The sequence below is a fragment of the Dendrobium catenatum genome, unplaced genomic scaffold, assembly GCF_001605985.2.
Source record: "Dendrobium catenatum unplaced genomic scaffold, ASM160598v2 fragScaff_scaffold_745, whole genome shotgun sequence".
Taxonomy (NCBI): Eukaryota; Viridiplantae; Streptophyta; class Magnoliopsida; order Asparagales; family Orchidaceae; genus Dendrobium; species Dendrobium catenatum.
In genome coordinates, this window is record NW_021319207.1 from 80,844 (window position 1) to 106,149 (window position 25,306).

General features: G+C 35.7%; 1 protein-coding gene across 1 annotated transcript in view; it reads right to left on the reverse strand.

Annotated features, from left to right (window-relative positions):
* LOC110094362 (protein CLT1, chloroplastic) overlaps positions 1-24,533 on the reverse strand; it is a 36,965-nt gene extending 12,432 nt beyond the window's left edge. The window contains exons 1-4 of the mRNA XM_020819582.2: positions 23,766-24,533; positions 22,764-22,909; positions 6,537-6,574; positions 6,341-6,456 (exon numbers count right to left, since the gene is read on the reverse strand). Of these exons, the coding sequence (XP_020675241.1) occupies positions 6,341-6,456; positions 6,537-6,574; positions 22,764-22,909; positions 23,766-24,220 (755 nt within the window). The 5' untranslated portion in view covers positions 24,221-24,533. The remainder of the gene's footprint in view (positions 1-6,340; positions 6,457-6,536; positions 6,575-22,763; positions 22,910-23,765) is intronic.
* Between the last annotated feature and the right edge of the window lie 773 nt (positions 24,534-25,306).

Sequence of the window (25,306 nt, forward strand, 5' to 3'; positions counted from 1 at the left end):
TCAAATTACATATCACTAAACTGGGTTTCATTAGTTCCTAAACATTCCTACAATGTCTTATATATCAGCAAACTTAGTAAGGATATAAATTGTGTAAAAAAAATTTATCTATTCTAATTTGAATCCTGATATACAATCTTGGGGAATGATTGACAATACTAAGGAGAATGTCGAACACTACCTCCAAGCTGCCAAAGAAAATTCTATTTTACAAATAAACTATATTCAATATGTATCTTGTCCTGAAAATAGTGTAATTATGTTGTGGTTTCTCCACCTATCATTCAATTTTTTTGTAGCTCAAAAACTTAATCCTATCTTCTTTCAATACAACAACAACAACAACAACATCAAGCCTTTATCCCACTACGTGGGGTCGGCTACATGAATCCTTTTTCTCCATTGTGTCCTATTAAAAGCCAAATTCTCGTTTAAATCTAATAAAGAAAGGTCATTCCTAATATTTTCTAACCAAGTCTTTTTAGGTCTACCCCTACCTTTCTTAACACAAGTCAAATCTAATACCTCTACTCTCTTAACTGGGTCGTCGGAAGGCCGCCTTTTTATGTGACCAAACCATCTAAGGCGACTCTCTCTAATCCTATCTTCTTTCAATAAAAAAAAAAAATTATTTTAGCATAAAACTTGCAAACAAAACAAAAGGAAAACCAAACCTATCCAACCCTACAAAACCTCTCAACCTTTCCCTGTCATTCATAGTGACACTTGAGAACCCTTCCATGTAAACAATATCATTGGGCCTAGATGGGTTATATCATTTATAGATGCGTGCACTAAAGCAACATGGAACTTTTTAATGAAAGTCAAATTTTAAACTTGTCACATTATTAAAAAATTCTATCTCTATAGACAAACTCACTTCAAAACCAAAAGCTGAGTCCTCAGGACTGATAATGGGAAGAATATTTCTATTCAACTCTTGGGGACTGTCTTCTTCAACAAGGATTGTAAACCAAAGCTCTTGCATGTATACTTCTCAATAGAATGGGATTGCTTAAGAAAAATGTAGGCATCTTATTAAAATTGTTAAATCCACCATGATTACTAACAATGTTCCAAACTAGTATGGGGAGAGGCTATCATAGCAATTGTGTATCTTATTAATCGAATGCCCTCAAAGATTCTTAAATTTAAAACCCTTACCAAGCTTGTATCAAAACAAATCTCATAAATAGATGCATCTCCACCATTCCACTCAATGTTTTTTAGTGCACTGATTTTGCCTATATCCCACCTTATAAATAAAACAAACTTGATCCAAAAGTTATTAAGTGTGTTATCATTGATTATTTACCTAACCAAAAAGGGTACAAATGTTACAATACTAAAAATAACAGCTTCTACATTTCTATAAATGTAACATTTTGAAGACAAGACCTTCCCTAAAACTCACATTCACAGGGAAAATTCGAACACTCTTCAAGTTTTCTATCCATCTCACTAACCTTTATTCTCCAAGTCTCCCTGACCTACATAATGCGGAGAAACCAGACCACACTAACAATTCTCTATATCATATACAGCCAACCAAATATAAAGGCATAGTTTATACTAAACGTCATAAAAATTTTAAAATATTGAAGAACCAAAAAAAAATTCATAATAAAACTGTCTAAACCAAGCTCTAATCATCCTACAAAAGGTAATACTAATTCTGACTTTAATATCTCGATTTCTTACAAAGAAGAATAAAGATGACAAAATTTTATACAAATTATCTGATCAGTGAATTAATCTCTTGCAACAACTTATCTTTTTAGTTTCATACTTTAATAACTAATCTTTCCACACCCACAACAACATTCAAGATGCATTAAAAATATCACAATGGAGAAATATTGTCCATAAAGAAATGAAAGCAACAAAAAAAGGCAAATGGACACTCTTGATCTTATTGAAAGAAGCCTGTTGGATGCAAATAAATCTTCATTACAAAATATAAGGCTGATGAGAGCACTGAAAGGTACAAAGCTAGATTGGTTGTTCCAAGGGTTTACTCAAACCTATGCCAATAATTATCAAAAAAAACTTTTGCACAAATTGTTAAGATTAACTCTGTTCAAGTAATCCACTCTCTGAGTGTGAATCTTCATTGGCCTCTTCACCAAGTGGATGTAAAAAAATGGCTTCCTAAATAGAGATCTTAATATATATATATATATATATATAATTATTTCTCTTGAATTTAAGACTACTGATAATAAAGGTAAAGTCTATAAACTTGAAAAAGCTTTATATGGTCTAAAACAATCACCAAGAGCTTAGTTCAGAACATTTGTCATTATAATTAATAAATATGAATAATCTCAAGGACAAGTTGATCACATCTTAATTATAAGTGAATCACCAATGGTCAAATGATTCTAATTATTGTCTACCTTGATGATATTATTCTAAGTGGAAAAGATGAGAAAAAATCAAGATAAAAAAGAGGATCTTGGCCAATTAATTTAGAATTAAAAATTCAATAGCCCTAAAATATTTTATGGATATGAAAATCACATTATCAAAAAAAATGTATATTTGTCTCTCAAGAAATCTATATTAAGGAACTTTAAAAAAAAAAACTAGTGATGAGATGAAAACTCATAAAAACTCTATAGATCATATAAACAATATAGAATCAAATGGTAAACCCTGCAAATTGATAAAGAAAAATACCAAAATATGATTGAAAATTTGTATTTATCTCTCCCATTCTCATCCTGACATCTATTACTCTGTCTATATTGTTAACCAATTTATAAATACTCCTACTAAGGAACACATTGATACAATATATAGGATACTTAAGTATCTAAAAAGAACATCTAAAAAGGTCTAGTTTTCAAAAAGGAACCAGATAGGAGTATTAAAATCTTTAATAATGCTAACTGATCTAGGTCCATAAATGAATGAAAATCCACTTCTAACTATTGTTCACACATACCAGGAAATGTTGTCATTTGGAGAAGTAAAAATATGGCAGCGGTAGATAGAAGCAGTGCTAAAACAGAATTTAAAGCCATGGCTCATGAAATTTGTAAAACAATGTGACCTAAGAAATTTTTGAAAAATCGAAACATCCACATTAAAATACTAATAATTAGGATATGTGACAGCCAAGCTACAATTAGTATTCCTGAAGATCCAGTCCACCATGATAGTTCTAACCTTTGGAAAATTAATAGATATTTTATTAAAAAAAATAATCAAGTGGGATCCTTCCAATATTATACACTCCAATAAAGTTTCTGATAGCAGATATCCTATTAAAACCTTTTGCAATTTCAAACATGCTAATGCACAAAGTTGTTAACATGTTATAAATTTCAAATAATAAATTAAAATTAAAAATTTTAAGTTTTATATATTAATATCATAATTAATTATTAGTTAATTAAACCTCAAATTAATAAAATATTAAAAAATTTAATGAATTTAACTTTTTGTAGGATTTAAAGCTATCATTTTTGCTATTTGGCATAATTGAGGAGAAATTATGCTTAAATCCTGCTCAAATCTATTGATTTAAGTTTTTGTGGGATTTTCAAATGTCATTTTTGCTATTTGACAAGATATTTATGCTTAAATTTTGCTTTAATCAACCTATTGTTTGCTATTTAATGATATTTAATATTACTAAATATATTTTTTTAATTATTTTATATTATATGCAATATTTAAAATAGCGTGTGCCGTGCAATGCTGTAAGAACCGATTTTGTTGGTTCAACTGAACCAACCCTAATCTAACAACAACAAACAAAGCAGACGAGTTGAGCGGGAAAAATCATGATAACGAGCATAACTGGCGAAACTGGATCGTGCGAATGAGCGAGTAAACGCATTTGAATGCGAAAATCAGTGACTCCTCGTGTGAGATATCCCTGATTCGCTCACTCTGTTTGAACTGCACGAATATAAGAGGCTTTGAACGAGAAGGGGCTGACTAAGAGAAAGAAGACAGAGAAAAGAAATAGAGAGAGTTCTTAAGTTTCCATTACTGGCGACAAGGGAAACCAAGAGAGTGACAGCGAAAGCAAGGGACAAGTGTGGGGATGAGTTCGGGTAAAGCTAGTTCGACACTCGACTTGGAAAGATAAGATTAAAATTAATAAATAAGGATTTAATTTTGTAGATAATAAATAAAAATAATTTAATTGAGATATGAATAAATTATATTATAAATTTTTTAAAGAAAAATTAATCAAAGAGAGAAAGAGAGAATGTTTAAAATAAAGAATTAATCTAATGAATAATTATTAGTTTATTCATCTACTTTGTGTTTTTTTATGTCTTTTCTTTTACTTAGAAAAGTTTTTATTTTGTGATCAAAAATTGGGGCCCCTTCCCAATTTTTTGATTACACCACTTTTATAAAGATTATATCAAATCTTTAACATTGTTTTGTAATTTCTTGGAGGCCCCATTACTATTCTTTTTATTCTTTTCTACATCCAAGTAAATTTCCATTCAAGCATGCAAACAAAAAGACAAAAAGTTTTACACACTTGTGTTCTTCTTGTGAGAGAGCGTTAGTGGGATTCCTATGGAGAGGAATCAGAGTCTTCACCAGCCGCAGGATGGGTCCGGGCTCGTGGCGTGAAGTCCCTTGGAGAAGGGCAGCGTAGTACCCGTCAGCCGCAGGATGTGTCCGGGCTCGCGGTTGTATCTTTGATATTTTGTTTATTTGCTTTTGTTCCTTCTTATTGCTCTTCGTCGTTATCTTCATCTTCTTCCACCTCCATACCAAGCTCCAACAAATTTTTCCCCTTGGCCGCCGGCCACCTTCCCCCATTAGCTCCTCCACCGCCGGCCACCCGTGTTTGTATCCATGAATGAGGAGTCAATGTCATCTTAAAGCTTACCTAAAGAGTTCAAATGATTTAGGAAATTATTTTCATCATTTGAAATTCAAATTTTGAATTTCAAATAGTTTCCTAAATTAGAAAGCTATTTTAGGAAAGTATTGAATCTCATTCATGATCTAATTCAAACTTAATTTGGGTGATTAAATTTTGGGCAGTTTTCAAAATTCAAATTCAACTAATTTGAAATTTGAATTCTTTCCTAATTTATCATTCCGATTTTGGAAAGTTACTAAATGAATTTTATTTGAATTTCAAATTCAAATAGGGTTTAATTATCTCTTTCCTAAACTACACCCCCAATTGTGTAATCACAATTAAATGCATTAAAACTCCTATTCCCCCCTTGGCTGCCGCCGGCCCAACCTTGCCCCCATTGGCTTGATTTATTAATTACTTTCTAATCTCCCCTCTTGGCTTTAGGAAATAATTTTAAATCTCCCCAATTCCACTTAGCCGAAACACTCATTCATCTCTTGGCTCTAAATTAATTTCCAAATCTCTGAGAATAACTTTAAGTTATATTTCCTAATTTCCTCTCAGCTCACCGTTTCCCCCTTAGTGGATTTCCTCAAAATCTGTTCACAGGATAATGCAGATTTGGGGAAAGAAATTAATGGGCTAACCTGGTGTTAGCCGAAGCATTCAAGGCCTCCCTTGGGTTACTCCTCTCCCCACTTATTCTCTTCCCAAATCAAGCCGAATTCTCTCTGGATTATCTCCACGTAACAGAATTTCCATATCTTCCTTCCTATGCTATTACAGGAATTGATTTGGAGCATTAAAGTTCCCCCCCAAGTCATTAATTCCTAAGCCTAGGTATCCGAATTTTCCAAGCAGCTTTTGGAAAACAAAACTAGCTGAAGTTATTTCCAGATTTCATTAACGGGGATTAGAGTGTGTTTCCTCTTCAAGAGCAGGATGACATTTGAATTTCTCTGGTCTCCACCTCCTACTCCTCCCACATGGAACTTTCTACCTTCTAATACTGCAGCCCAGGTTTTCCCACCCCTGCTCTCACGTCTCCAGCAATAAGAAACCTATTAGTTGCTGTTTTTTCTACCACAGCAAATTGCTGTCCAGCAATTCTCGTCTTTCTCAAGAGAAAATCTGAGAGTCTTCTCAGGTTCTGGGCAAAGAGATCAAAATTTCCTTCAGATTTTGGAGAGGAGATCCTCTCCCTAACAAAGCCTTCACCCGTTCTACATCACTTTTCATTCGTTATATATAGAGAGAGGTAAATATGATAAACATCCTTGTCTTACCTGTTTTACCAAACAATGCAATAAGTTAAGAAAACATTTTGACAAACACAAATAACAGAGAATACTGAACAATGACATGTCAACGTATAGAGGAACGGTCAAACCAAGAATTGAAAAACTTAATAAAAGAAAACAGAGCTATAAACAATGATATGAAGTGCAGCAGAAGTCTTATTTTAAAAGGTACGGGAGTAGGATGGCATACCTAGCTACAGTTATTATTACACCCAGAGAAACAAGAACGCATCCAAGTACTTGATTGGCACTATATCTTCTTCCTAGAAATAAGAATGACAAGAGAAGTTGCCAGACTAGGAAGGTCTGCAAGGTTTGGATCATTATGCATCCTGGATAGGTCTTCTTTCCACATAAAAATTAGTATTGACAAGCAAGGTTATCACCTGTGATAATATCGGAATCCATGCCCCTGATAGAACAGCTGCTCAAAGAAAATGTGATACAATTTTAATCGTAAAGACACAAGTGTTGTTTACGACACTACCAAATTGATTTTAGGACTGAAGAAAAATTTAATGCATAAAGATAGAAACACAATATTTTTCAAGCAAATATGTATAAGCTGAAATCCAAAAATCTATAATAAGTGTCACACATTGAAAGATCCTCATTTCTGATTTTCCAAATTGAACGTACACCATCAATACGGATACATTATTCCCAAAACTTAACATAATGCATTGAAATGTTCAGACAATTATTCACTAAAGTTAATTCATGCCATACGCTATTTTGGCACGCTTAATGATCTCAAAAGGAAGAGAAAATTCCTGAACCAAGTTGTTCAAAGAGACAACTTCATCTAACGCGAACCACTTTTTGATTAGATTACATTAAGTGTAGAAATCCTGCTACCTAGCCAAACCATGCCAGCTGCTGCCTCTCCTACCTGATGCACTCACTGTAGACTCGTCAGCAATCTTCACCAGCCTTCAAGATGCACCTGTAAGGGCCAGTGCTGATATGAACCGGCCTATTCAAAAAAATGACAGATTGTCTTCCCTAATCAAGCAGGTATGAGCATGAGTGAGGTGATGAATGTGAACGAGCGTGTGTGACTTATCACGCATACAAAGTGTGTTGTGGCTTCAATTGAACAGAGGGATCGGTAATGAGTTCATGCAGCAATTATGTGACAGAGACAAAGTAAGAAGGGAATCCGTGTGATTTCATGTGTTTCCTATTAAATACAGAGAGGAGAAGGGTCCTTGTGGGAAATTCTATAAATAGAAATGGAGGAGGAAGAAGAAGAGAATCCATATAGCTCCTTGTATTTCCAATTCAGCACAGAGAAAAAGAAGAGTCGATGAAGGTGATTTTATTTGATGGAGACTAAGGAATAAGTAGGGAATCTATAAGGCTCTATAGTTTTCCATTCAACACAAAGAGGAAGAACAGAGTGATCTCGTTCAACGGAGAGAAATAAAAGGTGAAGCCATACAACTTCGATGTTATCTTTGATGACCTCTGACAACTTCGTTACTGCCTTTAAACATGTTTGACACTTCCAATGTTGTCTTCGAGGTGATTCAACATATTCGACGACAATTTGACTCTTATGACACAGACCACTTGTTTGCTCAAGAAAAATAATTTTGGAGTGAATCTCACCTTCCAGGCTTAGGATTCCATTTTTCTAAGATAGATTGATTTTTTTTAAATGACCAAAATTTCCTCAATGTTCATATTGGGTTTTATTTAAGTATGGGGTCTCAACTTCCTATGAGCGCAAGCACTCATAGTTAATTACTCCTCTCATTCTTGGGAGAATACTCTTGATTAAGGATTGAGTCACTTTGATATAACTTTAGATTTAAGTTTGACAATCCAAAATTTATTTTAATTAATAGGGAGAAGCTTATGGGGGATGGAGATAGACCCGATCAAAATCCCCTAGTTCCATCATCCCGGGTATATCAATGATTCTCAGTCTACCAATGTTAATGTCTTATAGACCGCAACATCCAGGGAATCTGATTAGCAACCATGGGTTGCCTCTTCTCAAGAATCCCATGCAAACTAAGATGGTTGATTGTTAGCTATGGTTTGTTGTGGATTGAGTTGAGGCTTATTGCTTCTTCTAAGAGTTGTTTGATAGATTTAGTTAGGATGGGACATTGCTCCATTTTAGGAGTTTCCTGGTAGATTGTTTTAAGATAGGACTTATTACTCCCTTTTTAAGAGTTGTCTATTAGATTTGTTTAGTTAGGATTAGGCTTATTGCTCCATTTAGGAGTTTACCCATTAGATTTAGTTAGTTAGGATGGGGCTTATTGCTCCATGTAGGAGTTTCCAATTACATTGTTTTTAGTTTGAGGCTTAGGACTCCTTTTAAGAGTTGCCCAACGATTCAATTAGAAATTGCCTAGTGATTTGGTTTAGGATAAAACTTATTGCTTTAATTAAAAGTTTCCTAGTGATTTGGTTTATAGGGCTTATTGCTTCAATTAGAAGTTACCAAATTTATTGGTTTAGAGCTTATTACTTCAATTAGAAGTTGCATAGTGATTTGGTTTAGGGCATATTGCTTCAATTAAAAGTTGCCTAGTGATTTGGTTTATGATAGAACTCATTGCTTCAATTAGAAGTAGCCAATTAATTTGATTTAAGGCTTATCGCTTCAATTAGAAGTAGCCTATTAATTTGATTTATGGCTTATTGCTTCAATTAGAAGTTGTTTATTAATTTGTTTTAGGGCTTATAGCTTCAATTAGAAGGTGCCTAGTGATTTGATTTATGGCTTATTATCTCAATTGAGAGTTGCCTAGTGATTTGGTTTAAGTCTTTAAGATAGGACTCATGGCTTCAATTCGAAGTTGCCTAGTGATTTGGTTTAAGATGGGACTAATTACTTAAATTAGATGTTTGCTAGTAATTTGGTTTAGGGCTTATTGCTTCAATTAAAAGTTGCCTAGAGATTTGATTTAGGGCTTACTGCTTTAATTAGAAGTTGTTTGGTGATTTGATTTAAGGCTTATTGCTTCAATTAGAAGTTGCCTAGTGATTTGGTTTATGATAGGGCTTAATGCTTCAATTAGAAGTTGCCTATTAATTTAATTTAGAACTTATTACTATATTTAGAAGTTGCCTATTAATTTAATTTAGGGCTTATTATTTCAATTAGCAGTTGCCTATTAATTTGGTTTTGAGTTATTATTTCAATTAGAAGATGTCTAGTGATTTGATTTAGGACTTATTACTTCAATTAGAAGTTGTCTATTAATTTGGTTTAAGATAAACTTATGGCTTCAATTAGAAGTTTGTTAATTTAGTAATTATTTACTCTGCACTATTTTAGTTTCAGCATTAAATGATACACTTTCTTCATCTTTTTAGCATATTATGAAATATTTAATTTACATTTTTTTTTTTTGCTTGCAAGCACTGGAGCCAACATCAAGTGGAAGTATAGCAAAATTATTTTGTTATGCTTTATGAAGTTAGATTATTGTACAAAAGCATGTTATTTAGTGCAAACTTTCTTTTATTTCAGAAGTGTGGCGTCTCAATGTGGCTTTATCATTTTTCTTTCTTTCTTTTTTTTTTTAAATGCTCTTTGAACAAATTGATGAAAAAAATAAAAGGGGATATTACGTTAATTAATTAAGTAATTAATTAAAAATATTTATATAATTTGAGGAAAATTATATTTTTTTACCCTCAAATTTAAAATCTCCTCTCCATTTTTTTATATTTTTATTATGTTTTTGTATTTTTATTATATTTTAAAATAGTATTATTACTTACTACTTACAAATTTATTTATATGATTATATTTTTTTTTAGAAAATTCCTCGAAATTTTAGCAACATCCCAACGCCGCATATGGAGGTGTTCAACAGGCATTTGCCTTTGTTCTTCCTGGCCGGATCACGACGGCACTAGGTTTTCAAATTAATTTATTCCTCACCGGATCAAATACAATGGCATAGGTCTTCATTGCCTTCTTATACAAGTGTTCTAATTGCAATTGATTCCCTTCAATGTGATAGGGATTTTTGCACGTTGTCAGACTCACAAAAAGAATCAGGGCAATCGGTGGAGACGGATGTCAAAGCCAATAGAAAAGGAGGTGGAACAATGAAGGCAAGGGCCGTGCGGGATCGGCTCGGCAGTCGAAAGCAATTTCGTGCGGGTGCAGGGGCCACGGATGCACCGGGGCAGGACAAACGGTCGGTTTCGCACGGGATAGGGCCTGGACGAACTAGGCCGTCGAGTCGCATGAATGTGGACGGGCTGGGCGGTCGAATCAAGTAATTAACTGTGGACGGGCTAGGACAGTTGGGATAAAGGTGCAATGTGTGATCGCGTACAAGAGCTGAGGGTGGCCAGCGCGTTCAGGCTTGTTTGCAGGCTGGAGATCAAGTGCGATCGGCCTTAGGGGTCTTCTAGGACGTTAGTTGCGGATCTTCTGAAATGTTGGCTATGGATTTTGGGAAAGGAACCGACAAGGAGAGAGAAGCAAAGGTTTTCGGGATGAAACAAGAACAAAATATGGGAGAAAATTGTGCTTGCATGAGTCTTTTTTCCTTTTTTTTTCTTTCTTTTATAATGCTGAGGTAGGGGTGTCAATTTTGGGTCAACCCAAACTGACCCAGCACTTTTCGGGTCAACCCAAACCCAACCTGTTTTTGCAAACGGGTCGGTTTTCCGGACCCGAACCCGAGACCCGCTTTGGGTCCGGGTCAACCTGACCCGACCCGACTGGTGCCAACAAAAAACTACTAGTTTTCGGGTCCAAAAACTTGTCAATCTCCGCTTTTCGGGTCAAAAATGGGTCAATCTCGGGTTGCCAGGTCAAAAATGGGTTTTTGGGTCAATTTCGAGTTAACGGGACAACCCCAGTTTTTGAAACGGGTCAAATTGTTGAACCCGAACCCGACCCATTTCGGGTTCGGGTCAACCCAAACCCAAAATTTTTTGGACAGGTTAAGATCGGGTTCAATATTGACACGGCTACACTAAGGTGTAATAACCAAGAAAATATGAAAAGTGTTTAAGAAAATGAATTCCTATTTCAACTACAGCGTAGCGGCACTATGCCTTTAAGCGTAGAGGTGCAGGGTTTTGGAGCGCATTGGCACTCAAAATGGATGTTGCGGCATTGAAACCTCTATTCTACAGTAATTCTGGATTCGACATATAGCGCTACAACGTTCTGTGATGGCACAGCGACGATACCCACTAAAAATCATTTTTATATTTTTGTCCACTCGCCGTCACTCATTTTCATTCACAGTCGCAACTTGCCGAGCAAGGAAATGGGAGAGAGGGAGAGGGAATGAGTGTGGGCTCCGAAAATTCGGCTCCGGTCTCCGCCTGATTGCTTTTCTTCGGGGGGGGCGGGGGGGCGGGGGGGAGTTTTAACAAAATAAGTTCCAAGACAAATTTTGGGAAGGCATATGGGTTTGTAGATGTGGGCTCCGAAAATTCGGCCTCGGCCTCCACTCGCTTTTCTTATTCGGCGAGGGAGTTTTAACGAACTAAGTTCCGAGGTAAATTTTGGAAGGCAGATGGGTTTGTAGATAAGACACTACCCAGAGATTTCGCCCTCATTTTGCGAGGACTTTATGATCTGAGTTCTGGTTTCCTATAGGAGCAAGCCCCTATAGTTAATTACCCCTCCCGATAACGAGAGAGAACTTTTGCTTCCGATCAAACAGGTAGGGAAAGTCGTAGAAGGAGCAAGATCGGACAGCCACTGAGGAACCGAAGAAGCGTGCGATCGGGAGAGAGTTATCCCCACAGCGTGCGAGCTCTGTTCTTGCACCCGACCAAAATGTCGTAACTTCCGATCGTGACAGGAAGGGGAAAGCGTCGGAGGAGCGAAGTCGGACACCAACGAAGGAACCGGAGAAGCTTTCCAAAAGGGAGAAAGTTAACTCCACAACCCGCGAGCTCCTGTTCTAGTTCCGATCAAAATGTCGTAGGTTCCGGTCCGACTGGAAGGGAAAGTCGCTCGAAAGAGCGGAGTCGAGCGGCGTCGGAGGGGGGAGATCGGGAGAGAGTGAGTTCGGAAGGAGAGCTGGAGCGGGAGAAGAGTAGAGGCTTGCGATACTTCAGCCCCGTTCGCTCGGTATTTAAAGACTTGAATGGGAGTAGGATCGAGGCCACCGTCGCTGTTTTCACGCAGAAATCCCGGGATGAGAAGCGATCGCAGCGGGATATCTGGACTGGTTCGGCGCCGCGTACGCAGGTATTTCAGCGGGATTTTGGCAGAAATCTCGGAATTTGGCAGAGGACTGGATACGAGGTTTCATTTTCTGTTTGTTTCTTTTGTGCTTTATACGGAGGTCAACAGTAGATAATAAACTACCCAGAGATTTCGCCCTCATTTTGCGAGGACTTTGTGATCTAAGTTCTTAATTACTCCTCCCGATAATGAGATAGAACTTTAGATTAAGGTTAGTCATATATCAGATAAGTAGAGATATAGGTCATCTGGCATATAGTAGCAGCATGGATTTAAGGAATTCGAGAATTTGAAGGGTTAGAGATTTCGCCCTCATTTTGCGAGGACTTTGTGATCTAAGTTCTTAATTACTCCTCCCGATAATGAGATAGAACTTTAGATTAAGGTTAGTCATATATCAGATAAGTAGAGATATAGGTCATCTGGCATATAGTAGCAGCATGGATTTAAGGAATTCGAGAATTTGAAGGGTTTGGAGATGTGATATTTAAAATTAGAAATTTTCACCATCTTGCACTTAAAGCAAATGATGGGGGAATGGATGATGAACCTGATCAAGATCCCATGGTTCTGTCGTCCCGGGTTATCGTAATCCCTGGTCTACTTAGTCAGAGGAGATAGACGACCTAACCTAATAGAAGGATCCTTGTCAACAGCCATGGGTTGCTTCGTCCAAGGGGACCTTGTAGACCTGGGGGGAATGTTTATCTAAGGAGACAAATTTGAATCCATCTTAACTAACAGAGGGCTTTGTGCCCTATCGATCAGTCCTATTGATTCATATCTCAAGGATTTAATTCCACTAAGGAATGTATTGGCTCTGGTCATGACTGTTATTTCATGGTGTCATTTTACAGCAAAATCATTCGGTTCAGAGGGCCCCGGGTCATAACCGTTTATCATGCGGTGCCATTTGATGACAAAATCGCCGGTTAGTGGACATGTACCACGTCTTTACTGATAGGAGATTATTTGAGAATGGATCTTAGTGATATTTTCAACTAGGCATTAGCTCTATGTGAGCTGAAGTATATTTCAATTTGTCCACCCTGGTAAATTGTTGCGGAAGGTGGATGAGTTTTGCTTTAAGTGATTGATGGATTATTTCAATTTTAAATATTTTAGGATTTTTTTGAATTTTGGATTTTTGGGAGCTTTGAATTTTGTGGATATTTGCGTGAAGCTTGAAATATTTGGAATTAACCCTTCCTGTTGAGATTTACATTCAACATGGCCATCATCGGAGTGTTTGGGGTCATTTTCATTTGTGGATTGAACCTTGTTGACTCTGTCAAGCTGTCGACAGAGGATCAAATTTCGTATGCTTTTTATCTTTTTGATGAATTTTCTTTGTTGAAGGCCTAATATGAATGTATAAAACAAATAATTCGGTCGATCCCGCAATCGTATATTTGTTTTATAGTTCAAGCTGTCTCGACTCCCATTTACCTGCATAGAAGGATCGGGCTCGAAATCAGGTTCATTTATCTACCCGCACAACATCTCTAGACGTCACGTGTGTATCCAAAACACGCTCATCGGGGCCCATGCGGGTGTTTGAAAGCATTTTATAATTATTTGTTGAATCTTATCGACCCCGCCAGCACCCGTAGGCCACATCGGCATCTCTCCAGCCACCATCCGCGCTGTAGCTCGAACCCTAACCCTCCTGTTTGCATTCAGGTTCATGAGTTGGGTCGGGTAAACCTAGTAATCCGAGTGGGTTGGGTCCATGTTGGAAATACTGACCTGTTTCCAAAATTAAGTAGGGTTCAGGTTGATCCGTTTAAACTCGGGTCAACTCATGTTCGACCCATCGACCCGTTTTGACACCCCTAATTTTAGGACATTTTTTATGATTTTATTAAATTTTCACCACATAACTTTTTATACATTATTGTATTAAATATTATGGACATTTTGAGTGCAATAATTCTGAATTTCACCAAGGAGAATGAAAGATATTTTATTTTATATGAATTTTCCTTAAAAAAATTGAGAGTTTATTAGACATATTTTGCTAAAATAGGTATTGTGAATGAATATTGGTATGTTGTTGAGTAATAACTGGTCATCATTGTTGTTATAAAATACTGTGCTAATATATGTGAAGACAAGTAAAAGCTAATTTTATTGAGGTTGATTGGAGACTAACTGATCTGTACAATATGGTGGGCCGACAGGTTTTCCTTTAAATATTATGATTTGGTGTTATCCTTTACAAATTCACGTGATTCACTGATTGAGAGTTATAAGAAGTTATTGTTGTGCCAACGAGTAAGAAGTGAAGACTCTGTTTACTAAGCCAACAGTTATTAACAACTAACTTATTAATGAAAAAATATCGCTTTGCTATAACTCTTTACTTGTTTAGTATAATTATTGGAATGCATGTTACTATTTCATTATTATTGTACGACTTTATTGTCATTGTTCACTTATTTATCATTGTATATACTACTATTATGGCATTGCTTTACTGTTATTGTATAGCTCTACTATTACTTCCACCGAAGATGATGTTAGAGAATCACTGGTTATGATACTGAATCACTAATATTATTACTAGTTATTGATCCACTGTTACCAATTATGGATATAATGACCTTGTGATTATGATTTTGACGGTCTTCATCAAGTCTTTGATTCTACCAATTTATATGATTTCTTTACTGATTAAATAGTACTATGATACGTTGGGGGGGAGGGGCCACAACTAGGAAGGGGACCTATTTAGGAAGATTCCTAATCAAGATTGCTTAGGAAAGTTCCTAATTAAAAGAAATTATTTAGGAAGGTTCCTAATCAAAGGTGAGTTGTTTAGGAAATTTTCCTGATTGTGTTTAATTGTTTAAGAAAGTTTGTTAAATTATGCTTAATTGTTTAGGAAAATTGCATTTATGATTTTGTGTTCTAAGGCTATTTAAGGAGTTGTCTAAGGTTTAAGATAAGCTATTGTTGAGTTTTGTGTTTTGCTATAGTTCTTTTCCCCCCTAGTGACGTCTAAGTTGATTGGGAGAGCAGATCTACCTTTCTAATTGTAGATCACTTGTATCTTATTTTTTCCTTCATATATAATCCAATGAAAAGTGTTCTTTAGAGTTCTTCCTCATCGTTTACTTGTTATTAATTTTTGTTTTACTGAAATTGAATATTCAACCAAGATTTTTTTCAAGTTCTGCATCTACTTTGTATCATACTACTACGAGAACTATTTTATTGATTTGACACCCGTATTAATTTAATAGTTTCTACACTAAATAATTTTATTAACTTCCGTACCATACTATTTTATTATCTACAGACTTTACTGCTATTGCATGTGAGTTTTACTATTTTTGCATTGATTCATGATCATTGATTCCTATTGTTATAAATTGACTGATGACATGCATATTGTTTCTTTACCATATTTTGAGTCTAGTTGTAGGATTTAGTAACCTACTAGGGTTTCTACCTCATTATATGTAATTTAAATGATTTTAAGTCAAGTAAGAGATTCAGAAGTGTGAGGCAGATCATGATTCCTCAGGCTCAATTTTTTTTTTGTTGAAGTTATTCTTTTGTACCAGAAATGGAAGGATATATTGTGCTTGTATGATTCAAGAATATTGTATATGATTTTTATGAGTAATAAATACAAATATATATTGATGTTTTGATTACTAGATTAGCTTCAGCTGATATCATTGTTAAATTACAACAACAACAACATCAAGCCTTTATCCCACCACGTGGGGTCGGCTACATGAATCCTTTTTCTCCATTGAGTCCTATTAAAAGTCAAATTCTCGTTTAAATCTAATAAAGAAAGGTCATTCCTAATATTTTCTAACCAAGTCTTTTTAGGTCTACCCCTACCTTTCTTAACATAAGTCAAATCTAATACCTCTACTCTCCTAACCGGGTCATCGCAAGGCCGCCGTTTTATGTGACCAAACCATCTAAGATGACTTTCTCTAATCTTATCTTCTACTGGAGCTACTCCAACCTTTTCATGTATATGCTCATTTCGTATCATATCTCTAAAGGTAAAGCCACTCATCCACCTGAGCATCCTCATCTCTGTCACACTTAAAAGATATAAAAGTCTATAATGTTGTTATATTAAAGATAAAATAAAAGAATTCTTCTAATTTAAATTCTAAGGTGTGACATGAAGGATCATATCTTTTTCATAAACGAGGCATCCTCAAAAAAATTCTTTTCTTTTTCCTTTTTTTTTTAATCTATTCAACACCTCTTAGAAAAAGGAGAGCAAGGTTGACATAGGGAAGAAAGAAGGAAGAAGAAAGAGATTGAGAAAGAATGATCGAGACAGCAAACGTCAAGCATGCGGTTTATAGAAGATACATAAAGCATACATTGTTTTTAAGAATTGGGAAAAGAAAAGAAAATTTATATCGTAATTTAAACCGCTGCAATATAAATTTTTTATGGAATTATATCCAAATTTTAAAATGAAGAAGAGGAATAAAAGTAAGAAAATAAAATTTCCCTTCTCCTTTACAATTAAGGTTAAAGTTAAACCAAAATTTAATTATTATGACTATTGTTAATTCAATCGAAAAATTTAAATGTAAAGGTTAGCTCTGAATTAAGTAAGCAAATTGATATAAATATGTACATGATGCAAAGGTTTTGAATTAAGGAAGGATTGATGATAGTTAAGCCAACATTGAAGTAACCTATAAGTGAGAATTAATCTCCTAAAAATAATGGAGGCAAGTGTTTATATTTCAATTTTATAGCAATTGCAATTCTTTGTAAGATTTAATACAATGATGTATATGATCTATAGTATGAATAATTGATAATGTTAGTAATATTAAATTACACTAAAGAAATCATTAAAATGTCATTTATCAAACGCTAATAAACATTAAATGTGAAAGTATCTTATTGAAACTCATACTTGTACAAACTTAATACAAATATAAAATAAGACAAGGAAAAGAATATATTGAAATGAAATTGATGGGGACATCAGCAGCGATTTCAACACATGTACCTTCAGGAGATGCCGGAGATCGACGACCACGATCATGATCTCTATTTTCATCATTTTATGTAGTAGTTTATTTTTATTTTATGTTTTTCCATTTTTGCCCTCATGGGTATTTGGTAGCTATTGTAGCCCAAGGGGTATTTTAGTATTTTGCTTCTTTGTCATTTTGAGGCCTATTTATAAGGCCCTTTTCTCGTGTAATAGTTAGTTTTTGATGAATGAAAAAATTATCTTCCTTTATTCTCTTTGTGAGTGCACCTCTCTCTCAAATCTCTTAGTGAGTTTTGAGAAGAGCTAGATCTCTTTGTGAGTTCTAGGCCTTCTCCATTATCTTTGTGATCAAGTGCTGTGGGAAATCAAGGTGAAGCCGTGGCATATTAATCCCTAGAAGAATTGCAATTTTCTTCCCTCCCTGGATCCTTGACGCCGCCCCTTCCCCTCCCCTCAATTAAAACTGAAATTTTAATTTCAGATTTTGTTTAAATTCTGAAATCAATCTTGTGGTCCCCACTCGCATAAATTTACCCCCTCCCTCTTCTCTCTCTTGGCCGGCCCCTTCATTGGGCCCCTCTCTCTCCTAATCACCTTAATAGCTCCACAAAATCAGCCCCAACTCCCTCCTCTCATTACCGCCCCCTCTTCCTTTGGAATTAATTTTATATTTTCAAATTATTCCTTCCCATGTACTACAACATGAAATAATTTCAGTTTGCTGAAATTATTTCCTTAGCCCATCTAGCCTTCATCCACCAACCCGCCGCCTTCTTCCTCTCTTTCCCAATTCTTTTGTGCATCTTCCCGCCCGGCAAGAATGTATGGCGGAACCCGAGTGGAACTTTGGGTTTGTGCATGACGACCAAGATCAAGTTGACATCCTCCAATCACCGTTCTTTGACGTGGGCTTCTATTTCGACGACACTGTTGAAGATTACATCGACCGCATCCAGTGCACATTAGTTGATGTGATCGACGAGCAAAGATCAAAGGGACGTTGGATCATCCTTGGACGACCGTCATCCTCAACCACTCCGACCACCAATCCAAGAACGACAATCTTAGGCTCCTTCCTCGGAGTGACCTCGGTTCTAATGTGGAGACTCTTCTTCCGCTAAAGCCTAGACTAGTTGAGCGTTTGGGCTTCAAAGGTGAAAGTTCTCATTATTAAATCATGGATTCTTGTTTATCGTCGTAGTTTTTACAGTTGATCTTTGCATTTTCTTAAATTGTTTGGTTAATCGACTCCTCTCTTCTTAGCCTAAGCAAGTTAAAAACCACGAATTCCAAGGATCAAACTTTTGCCATAAGTGAAAATTTTATTTGGATTATTTTGTTTAAATTGCTCTCTTTAATTTCTTAAAGTAACTCCATCGCATGTTTTGTTTCACATCAGAAATATATATAAATGCTTGTTAAATAAAAGAGTTCACTCACTCATAATACTAGATGGGATGTGATCTATGCACATAAAATGAAAAATGTTGGAAAAGAAAATAAAAATGGAAATAACCAGGCCTTAATTGGTACAAACTTTAGAAGTCCTCTGCAAGTGATGCATTTATCAATAAATATAATATAAAATATTATTTCTCATAAAATGATACATTTATTTTACCAAATATGGCGTGTATGAATTCTCATAAGTGAAAGTTTAATGATTAGTTAGTATGACTCATATGAAAAAAGATTCATATAGCTTATCCCACGTAGTAGGATAAAGGCTTGATGTTGTTGTTGTTCTTGTTGTAATACTTTAAATTGTTATATCATAGAACTATAATTAGCCACTGAATTTGATGATTGAACTCAGCCCATTAAAATGAAATAATTTTAGATAAGACTCCTATAGAGTAGATGACTAACATAAGAGAAGATTTTGTATATAGAAAAAGAGGCATAAATGATTATAGATGCAAAGCTCCAATGCTTTAGATTCCAATTTAATGATTTTTTAAAATTTTTAATAAATTTGAATTATACATGTTTAAATTATGATAGAGAATTAGGTTTTAATTATTGTTAAAAAGAAATTTACTATCATCCAATTTTTTGTTCCAAACTTGGCATTTGAGGTACTCAGCTAAGTCATAACAAAAGTAGTATAAAAAAAAGTATTATTTTAGAAAAAAATGAATCATAATGAAATAGCAATTAGGTTGATCATTAAAATTTAGGAGAATTGTGAAGGACAGGCTGATTTGATTGGGAGGAAAATAAGAAGTTTCCTAATCAATAGGGAGTTGTTTAAAATAGTTCTTAATTAAAGGGGATTAATTAGGATATATTTTATAATTGAAGAGAGCATATTTGGGGGCTGATTTAGAGGGGATTAATTAGGAAATATTTCTTAATTGAAGAGGGAAGATTTGGGGGCTAATTTGGAGGGGATTAATTAGGAGATGTTTCCTAATTGAAGAAAACATATATAAGGGCAGATTTGAAGGCGATTAATTAGGAAATGTTTTCTAATTGAAGAGGGCAAATTTGGGGACAGATTTTGGAGGGAAATAATTAAGGAAATAAGAGGCAATTGGGGGAGGGTTGTTTGGGTATTTGATGTTTATTGTTTGCTTTAAGTAGGGTGTTTTTCCTAAGATTAGGGTTATGTGTTGTTTACTAAATTTAGATTGTTCTTAGGTTGTTTAGGCTATAGCCGGCAGCTAGAGATTTGAGAGAGCTGGATCTTCCTCTCCAATTGAAGATCTGCTTGTATCTTCTCTTTTCTTTCATAAAACTTTCAATCAAAAAAGTGTTCTTGTGTGTTAGACCCCTGATTGTTTGTCGTAGGTTTTTCTGAAATTGCTAAAATCAAATTTCAGCTAAAGCTTTTTTCTAAATTTCTGCAAGCACTTCCAATCAAATTGGTATCAAAACACTATTTGGGACCCATGGTGGAAAGGAAAGTTGATGCATTGGAAAAGCATCTTAAAGAAAATGTTGGTCAATTCAAATCAGCGTTTGAGGACAGAATGTCATTGATGGAGGAAAAGTTTTCCAACCTAGAAGAATTGATAAATAAGATGTTGGATCTTCATATTAAAGGATATTATCAACATCAATAGCATTCAATTCCTATCAAGCAGGTATGAACAAATTTACTAGAGTAGCTGAATCTGATGAAAAGTTTTGTTTAATAAATCCTGCTTATACCAGGCAAGATTCCAAAGCCTATATAGTTTTTCAATCTCAAGTGAACAAGAATTCACTGATCTCACCTATGGAGAATCTGGCTCCTGTCAACTCAACATTAATGGTTACATTGATAGATGACATGGTTGTGATTTTGGAGCCACTTCCAAAGAGAGGAAATGGCGAAGGAATGAGATTTTTGGTGGAGCTGTAGAGTTTAGAAGGCGAAGAAGATGGGAAGAATATAAAAGCACTATACATGGTTCAGCAACTCCTACAACAGTATCAAGAGGTGTTCCATCCAATTCAGGGATTGTCTCCTCCGCGGGAACACGAGCATGCTATCATCTTGAAGGAAGTAGTCTCACCTATGAGTGTTCGTTCGTACCACAACAACAACAACATCAAGCATTTGTCCAACTATGTGGGGTCGGCTACATGAATCCTTTTTCTTCATTATGTCATGTTAAAAGTCAAATTATCGTTTAAATCTAATAAAGATATATCATTTATAATATTTTCTAACCAAATCTTTTTAGGTCTACCTCTATCTTTCTTAATATAAGTCAAATATAATACCTCTAATTTCCTAATCGGATCATCGAAAGACCGTCGTTTTATGTGACCAAACCATTTAAGGCGTCTCTCTCTAATCTTATCTTCCACTAAAGCTACTCCAACCTTTTCACGTATATGCTCATTTTGTATCTTATCTCTAAGGGTAAATCCACTCATCCACCTGAGCATCCTCATCTCTGTAACACTTAACTTAGTATTATGATTCTCTTTTAATGGCCAACATTTTGCACCATAAAGCATTGCAGGTCTCGACACCATCTTATAGAATTATCCCTTAAGTTTGAGGGGGACTTTTCTATCACACAATAAGCCCGATGCATTCCTCCACTTCAACAATCCAACATGAATTCTACTGATAATATCCCCATCTATTTCACCATCACTCTGAACAATATATCTAAGATATCTAAAACGTGTACTTTTATTAATAACTTGACTGCCCAAAGTAATAATCCCCCACTAGATCTATTACTACTAAAATTACACTCCATATATTCAGCTTTAGATCTACTAAAGCGAAAACCTTTAGACTCTAAGGTTGACCTCCATAATTCAAGTTTACCTTCAACTCCCTCTCTAGTCTTATCAACAAGAAGAATATCATCAACAAAAAAGCATACACTAAGTTGGATAAAGCCTACATGCAAATAATTTTAATCCCTAATTGTGTATGTTTTGTATTAGAAGCTTACATAGGATTGTATAAATTGCGTACCAATTGAAATATTACCAGCCAAAATAAATATTTCTCCAACTCTTATCAAGAGGTGTGAAGTAAAAGAAATACATGATTTTTTATTTTTGAGGTGTTTGATATGAAGTAAAATTATTGCAAACTATTTTTTCAGGGATTTGCAATCCCTAAAATCCTCATGTTTTTGTGAATTTCAAATTCAACTCAATTAGGTGAATTCCAAAAAAGTTGTGATCCTTGACCTGCCCTATGACACGAGCTGTGATGTCCCCAATCCAGCCCCGCCACCATCGTCTAACGTCACTTAGCTTTCACCCCTCCTACTACTATCATCCCCGGCCCTACCATCCTGATTTTTTGAACTTGATCCCACTACTATTGTCCCCAAACAAGCCATCCCGACCCTATGATCCCAATCTAGTCATGATGCCATCATCCCCATCAGTTATGGTGTCATCCTATACCTTCATCCACCCAACCTCCTTAAACTTCCCCATCATATTATACATATAAAGAGAGAGAGAGAGAGAGAGAAAGAGAGAGAGAGAGAACCTTTTCATTATATTTAAATTGGATCTAACTAACAAACAAAAAATGTTTCATTGCATTTGATTTGCATCCAAAGAAACAACACCTTAAAATCAAATTACATTACATTATTTTTACTTTGCATTTCTAAAATGCAAACATTTTAAGAACATCCAACCAAACAGCCCTTACGTCACAAGAGCTTTCTCTGACTAATACTAAGAAAACCACTTACCAGTGTATCAATGACATTTTCTCAGACAATGCTAATATAAATTTTCAAGGCAAGCATGATTGTTGTAAAAAAAAAAATGTGATGAATTAAACTACTATTATAAAGTTCCAAGTCCAGTGTGTTTATTTTTTCTAGAAACTTAACGCAATAAGATAAACTAACCAATAACCAGCAATGCAGAAACTTGACAAATTTAACAATGGAAATGAACATTTCTGCTGCAAAACAAACATCATAATAAACATACCACCAGCCGCCATGCCTGATGCTGCTCCGAGAGCCTCTAACAAACCTACAACCATGAATGGAATCTTTGGTAGAGAAAGCATCTCATCCGTAACAATACCAGCATGATAGCGGCCGTAAAGGATAGAGAAGTATACCACCACATACCTGCAATAGAGATACTAGAAAATTGGTTTTTTTTTTCATCTCTCTAGACACACAAAAACAATAGAAAACCGTCCATTCAAGGATTATCTGAGATGTATCACCTTCCCAATTAATATGTATTGAGATGTATCACCTTCCCAATTAATATTGCTCTAAAATCTTTCCCCACAATTACTTACTAGTTCAGGTAGGTTTTGGTGTATTTTGGATTCAACCAATTGTATGTTTATGCTATAGAAAAATACCTTATCAACTTACTTCACCAAACACCAAATTCTCCGCATAAATTATATACCAAAATTCTTCCAATAAGAGCAAAGGTGGAGCAGTATCAAAATTTCCTCAGAATGAAATAGTTTCTAAAATCTATATAGCAACTGAAAGGAGATGGGATCCACGGTCACGTAAGACAACTAATGGAGCATCTGCCACGCCCAAAAAGCAGAACATTCCAGAATACACTCAGAATCCTAACATTGTAGTTGACAAAAATCAAACCCCACAACGATCTCAGCCGCCCAAACATTTACCTAACAACATAACTAAACGGGACACAAGCCTTACACCATTACGAGGTATGGACATCTTATAAAACCAAGATTACAGTAATTTTCCTATTTTGGGGGATTATTGAAATTTTACTTTCTGTAAATAAATATATAAAAGAAAACTTCAACTACCAGCAAGTGAATACGAGTTTTTTATGGGACAAGTAAATTTGTTAAAGAAGATTTTCCTTCCACGTTCATTTTTGTACCAAAGTAGCAATGATTCGTAGCATCAGATAGCGTTCCCATGATTGATTTCACAAGAAGAAAAAGAATAGAGAAGAAACGATGAGGAAGGAGGCACTGACCCGAACGTGGCGAGCTGCGCTAGAAAGAAGGGATACCGCTTTAGGGGGACGAGTGCGAGCTTATAGAACACCCGATTCCCAGTCCCAAGCACCGCCGTCATTACAGCAGCCGCGACCACTCCGGCACGCCTCCTCCGCTCCTCCTCCTCCTCCGCCTCCGCCACCATAGGAAGCCCCTGCCCATCAAAATCCCCAATCCTCTCCCCAACAGCATTTAATCGTACTTCTGTAAACGCTCGATCCCGTACATGGCCCCGTCTCCTCCCCCATTTATGCTCAGAACAGCGCAGCCATACAGCTTCCAGGACCAGCAATCCACCCACCGCATCCGCCGCCGGAAGTCGCGATCGATGCGCTGCCGGCGCATGAACCGCGACCGTCCGGCGGCGATGTCGCCGTAGCCGATCCTCATACAGCAGAGTGAGATCTGGAGACGATCGACAGCAAGCGGACATCGAGACAAGGCAGGAAGATCAGAGAAAATCGTAAAAAAAAACGGATCAAATGACTGAAATGATTGGATCTTCGCCGAGATCATGAAAAATGTGGAAATTATTGTCTTTCGCTGTTCCGAAAAAGACTGAGAGTGCGCTATCGCTGTACTAAAGGTAGAGGTATTAAAGTATTGCAAGTGAAAGGAGAGAGATCATAAGTCCCAAAAAAACAAAAAAAGGAGAGAGACCCTTCCACTATTAAAACAAAACAAAAAAAGGAGGCGGCATCGAGATTCCATGGCCGCCTCCCGCGACGGACGTAATCATTCGGAGCTCGCCGCAGCATCAGCTACAGACTGGTAAGCAGCACGCAGGTTTTATAGCAAATGAGTTATTCCGGGGTAAGGGACACGTGGCGTAATTTCTTCTCTTATCGCCGTGAGTCGAAAATGGAACGTCCCGGTTGAGTAGAAAAATGGAACTTGAATTCGTTAGTCGAATCTATGGCGCATTGCGTTACGGGTCTATTAGCGGCGGCTGAAGCAATTTATATTTGAGGAAATTATAAAAAGAAGCGTAGTTGAATTGGAATTTAGTTAGAGGAGCATAAATTCTATATAATACTAATCAAATAATTAGATAGCATTGTGCTAAAAATCGATTTCTATAAAATGGATTAAGTATATATATACTCAATGGATCAGATATTTTGATACGATTTTGATTTTGAAGCTGTTAAATTCATTTTGAGATGAGTACAGTATCAATTCATCGTGCATTATAAAATTTTCAAAATAATTCCAACAGATTTTAAACGTTTTTTTAATCTTTTTATTCACTATTCAATATATTCCTATATCAGAATATATGCGAAATGAGCATGCTTTAGCAATGATTTAAGATCTTTAATGGATGTTTTCTCCCCTGCCATTCAAGCTTTTATATAAATATGCAACCATATGATTATTTATGGGATTTTGTGATCAATGCATCAAACAACAAAAAAATCAAAAATCAAAAATCACATAGCAACATCTAGAGTATACATCAACAAAACAAAGCATCAATAGAAGGCAAACAGATACCTTCTGAAAGCTAGCCATAGCC